Here is a 4,871-nt window from a genome sequence, read left to right on the forward strand (position 1 = left end):
TCCTAAAGTAAGCCCCTTCTGATAAAAATTTTGAATGGATCAATTATTACTACAGCTTGGCTGTTCAGGGAGAATCCGAAGATCCATAAATTGCGTGTTACTGCTAAATTTACCTTCGTTATTTTGTGAAAATATTTTGAAAAAAGGATTGAGATTGTCCTTCTAACGTTTGTTTGGTGACTACTGAGTGTAGACTCAATGTATTAACCACATAAAGAAGGGAAAAAGAAGACTTTTGTCTAGCCTGGTGCTAGGTTGTATTTGCTATGTGAAAACAAATAGCCCCACGTCCAAGGTGCTGTCAAACCTGCACCAAAGCAGTGCAGAACTCAAAACAAATTGTCCATGTCTGCAGTGCAGTCACTTATTTTTCAGGAATCCAGTGAATTAGTTCAAAATGTATAGAGTCCCTTACCATTCCTTCATGCCAGTGCTACGAAATTTTAGTTGACAAAAAAGTGTTATAGAAACTCTTGTCAAACAATAGATAACTTTCTGCGTTTGTATTAATGCTTTTGTAACTCTTTATATTCATGATAGTCAAAAGTAACTGCCTTGTGAAAAGACTACTGCTTGAGAGTTCCGGTCAGCAGCATTGAAAAAGTGTGATGTCATTAAAACGTTATGTGATAATTGAAATATACTAGACTGTTGGAATACCAAAGGAAAATAATTTTTGTGTACCCAAATTTTTGTTTGGAAATTAATCCAATTAAATGATCAATCACCATTTATGATATCACTTCCTAGGGAAGCAAAACCTCGTAAGATGTTCGGTAATCAGGGAATGATTGTTCCATTCTTACTGTGCTGCACAGAATTCTAACAAATGTTCGATCAATTATCACAAAATTGATTCCACCTTAAGCAATTTGTGTGTATTAACATATTCTTTTCCCATCACTCTAAGATAGCTAATTATGTTGAGTTTGTATGTTGGTATATTAGATAACATGCCTTTTGATCACTAGCTACCATGGGGTGCCAATATGATTCTGATTCTTGTCATTTAGGGACTTCTGCTCATTACTTGATGTTGAAAAGTGTATAAATCTGTAGAGATGTGACATCACTGACTGGGTGACATCACACCACCTTCTTAATTAGCCTTGTGACCTTTCACCCACCTCTTAGCAACTGTGCCAATGTACCTGTGGTACCAGAGTGATACCATGAAGACAGAAATTTGTATTTCCTTGACTCTAGATAATGTATTTATTTTGGAAAACACTGAACTGTATCATAGATCCAAACCTGTTCCATTCAGTTCAACGATGTACGATCATCTTGAGCAAGTAATGCTGCTACTACTTTCTAGCCATGATGCAATTTTTGTACTTTTGACAAATTGACGCTTTTGACGGAAAACGACGTGTATACTGTACCTGACGACCATATGTAAGGAAAGACTTGACAACATGTAACTTACACAAAAGCTCACTTACCAGACAGCTTTTGTCTTCTGTTTGTAAAGACTTGTGAAATTGTAAAGGAGACCAAAATGTTGCCTGGATTGTGAGTTAAACAGTTCCCTGAGGTACAGGGATGTGCCCATGTTTCTCACCAAATTTTGGACAGGTTCTAGCTAGTCTTTTAAAGTATCTGTCCACATTGGTTTAACATTATCCATGTCAGTATGAAGCTGTATTATGGCTGCCATGGAACATGGGCTATCCCTGTTGAGTCCTGATCACCCCTATTGTCCTGCACATGGAACAGTCCTGAAGTAAACCACCATAAAAGACAAACTCTTCTTTCCTTCTTAAAATATAGTATTTCAAGAAACCCTAGGTGTCATGCTTTGGACTGTTCCAGTACAAGCATAGGGTGGGTCAGGGTGTTCAGGAAACATAAGAATACACTCAGACATACAAGACACCAACAAGATACACACACACACAAACACCACACACATAACTGTGTGTATCTCTTGTATGAATGAATAAAGCTTCTTGCATAGAAAGTTTTGAGCCAGATGTATTCATGTCTGCCATTTGTTGTTTTATCTACACTAGTGATCGAACATAGCATCAGAAAAGCATCACTAATGTAGGATTTGACACTTTGAACATCATATTAGAGACTCCTGTTTTGAAGGTTAAGAGAAAGACTCAGAAATAGCACAAAAGAAGCAAACAGACCAGAAATCCTCAATACACTTTTATTTTTCTTGGGAGTCTGAAATATTGAAAACTGGCAGTGAACTGTATTATTTAGCCTTGACACATCAGAAGGCAAGCATAGGTATTAAGAGAAATACAAGAAGGCAAACTACCGATACACGCTGTGCTTACACGTTGAAGAAGCTATCTCGCCTCTTATCTGGTCTTAAGTGTACATGTTCAGGATGGGTACTGGTACAGAAAATTCAAAACTACATTTGTATGTTAGCTAGAAGCTGTTATTGGTTGCCATACATTGTACTTTGTGCGATTGTTGAGCAATAACTTCATTCATTCAAAAAAATTCCCTACAAAGGAATCTGTTGAGTGGCATATCCGACTCCACTGGCATTTCAAAATCCAATCTTCAAGTACATGTGTGAACATGACTAACTGCCTCCGTATGTTTGACTGTAGAAACTTGGTAGAAATGACTATAACCTTTACTTTGCTCTTGTTACTTTCTTGGACCGGTAAGCCCCAAAATGTGTGGATGGCTGGCGATATACTGTGTCCATGTACTAATTGGTCCAAAATCTGGTCCACTGATTTTTTTCAGGTCCGTTTTTTTTGTACCGCTCCAAAAATATAAAAAAAGACTCTGTAGCTGGAAGTTACCCTTCAGTCACAGAGTAATAAACGGTTTTGCACCGGTATAATGTAGCAGTACCCACCCTAGTACAAAGCAAATGACAACTACTTGACATCTCACCTCCATTTAATATAATCAACATCAAAGTTGTACCCTAATTGTCATTAGCTACATGTACATGTTGGTCAATGACCCCTATAGTGGTCCCCTATATCTACAATGTATATAGACTTTGAAGTACAACCTGCAAACATGCATTGCCACATGAAAATATATATATATATATATATATTTGGTGATTCTGGAGTATTTCTTTAAGGGTATATTGAAGGCCAAGGGCAGATCACAGTTGCACTGTGCAGTACAGACTCAGTGAATGAATGTCACTACAATCCCTGGTTATTTTCCTAATCTTTTAAGGATAGACTGAATTGGTCTCTCTTTTTTTTAAATTGGGACAGGTAGTATGTAATCTTATGTGGTCTTGCCAGAATTCTGGGTTTATAATAATTTGGAGGTGGGGATAGACACAACTGAGCAAGACCAATGACATTATCATATTGGTAAGACAGCGAGTGCTGGTCTGTTAATTTCCCAATGAATAAGGCTCCTCCTTTGCAACTGTGACACATGCCCTGTAGTTACATTTTAACAATTAGCCTGCAGTGTTCTCACCAGGATTCATTCACAGCAAAGGGGCATCAAGCCAACTGGTAAACAATGCAGGTGGAGCACACTGTATAGGGTGTCTGGGGGAATCTGCCCCCTCAGAAACACTATTTTGTGCATTTGGAGGGCCAATATTTAGTGAAATAGAGCCAACAGTTTTTTTTTAATTGTTACAAATCAACAGAAAAGTGCCCTTCTCTGCTTGAAACACAGCATAGGGACCAAAATCACAGCATTGGGGCCTGCAGAGAACACTGGCCTGTGATAGCACCCAAGGAGGTTATACAGGCTCCTTGTAGCACCCTAGATTTGTTCCAAACTTGTACTGATTATGACGTTAGGCAGCAGGGAGAAGGTTTATGTCTTCTGGTGATCCCTGTCACACCGAGTCATCTATTTCTCTGCTTCTGCTGCTGCCTGGTCTGCCATCTCCTTCTGCTTGTCTGCTCTCCTCTGCAGATTTCTCTTCAGCAGGGACTCCCCTCTGTCCCGCTCGGACCGACCCCACATCGCCACTCCAAATGCAGACACGAAGGTCAGGATGACTAGCAATGTTGACACATACACACGCATCTTGTCTTTGGCAGCTGTCAGCTCATCATACCTGCAATACAGCGTAATGACTATGCTGATAATAATAACTAAAAATGCCACCATGTGCCAAGGAAACTGCAAATGAATATAGACAATCTTTAGTATAACTTGGTTTCATAATCACATTTGCTTTGACGCATGATTGTACTACTTTCTACCCCAGTAAGGAAAAGCCAGGTATCCAAAGCTACTGTACCTGCTGAGTCTCTTTTTTCCTCTTCACACAGGATGAAATGCACTCGGCAGCTATAAATAATACCAGCCTAAGTAAGAAATACTGTTAAGTTATTGTTACTTACGAGACCTCTTTTGGGATGTCAGCTTTAGATGGGTAGCGGCCTGTGAAAACCAACATCCACTTCTCCTTGTCAGTAGGCATAAAGCCAGGCATGCTGCCTGCAGCTGTGGATGAGGAAGGAAACAGTGCCATGGAGTGCCTTGATAGCCTGGTTATAATCTCCAAGCAGATCCTACAGTCTACACATGCCTTGATAGCTTATTGTAGTTCCAGTCTACTCGAACGACACCCAGAGGGCTAACACTTTGAAACCACATTTTGTATGGAAGTTTTCTGTCACAATCTTTGACAGATTCTGCAATGCCTCACCTATATAAGAGGGCATGACTATCCAGGTTTCTAACATCTGTGCTGTTGTAGTGTTCAGGCCATATGATATTTTATTAAGCTCCCTGGAGCCAAACGGTCATGGGATTGGTGAGGTGAGGCGAACGTTATAGAGGTAAAACTGCCTTCCCCCCAAGTGATCATGCCCAATATAAACAAGTACCGGTAAATGGCTAGTCAGAGTTATAATAATGGTGACAGAAGTCCTTAGTCAATTAAATGGCTAGTC

The 4,871-nt window shown here is 39.6% G+C and overlaps 1 protein-coding gene across 1 annotated transcript; it reads right to left on the minus strand.

Moving 5' to 3' along the window:
* Positions 1 to 2,147: 2,147 nt before the first annotated feature.
* Positions 2,148 to 4,775, minus strand: LOC118422655 (protein FAM162A-like). Its single transcript, XM_035830326.1, has 2 exons — positions 4,317 to 4,775; positions 2,148 to 4,027 (listed from the first exon to the last, which is right to left on the minus strand). Exons 1-2 carry the CDS (start codon positions 4,445 to 4,447, stop codon positions 3,817 to 3,819), a joined length of 342 nt encoding a protein of 113 aa, XP_035686219.1. The 5' UTR covers positions 4,448 to 4,775; the 3' UTR covers positions 2,148 to 3,816.
* Positions 4,776 to 4,871: the final 96 nt, after the last annotated feature.

This window comes from Branchiostoma floridae, chromosome 9, assembly GCF_000003815.2.
Source record: "Branchiostoma floridae strain S238N-H82 chromosome 9, Bfl_VNyyK, whole genome shotgun sequence".
Taxonomy (NCBI): domain Eukaryota; kingdom Metazoa; phylum Chordata; class Leptocardii; order Amphioxiformes; family Branchiostomatidae; genus Branchiostoma; species Branchiostoma floridae.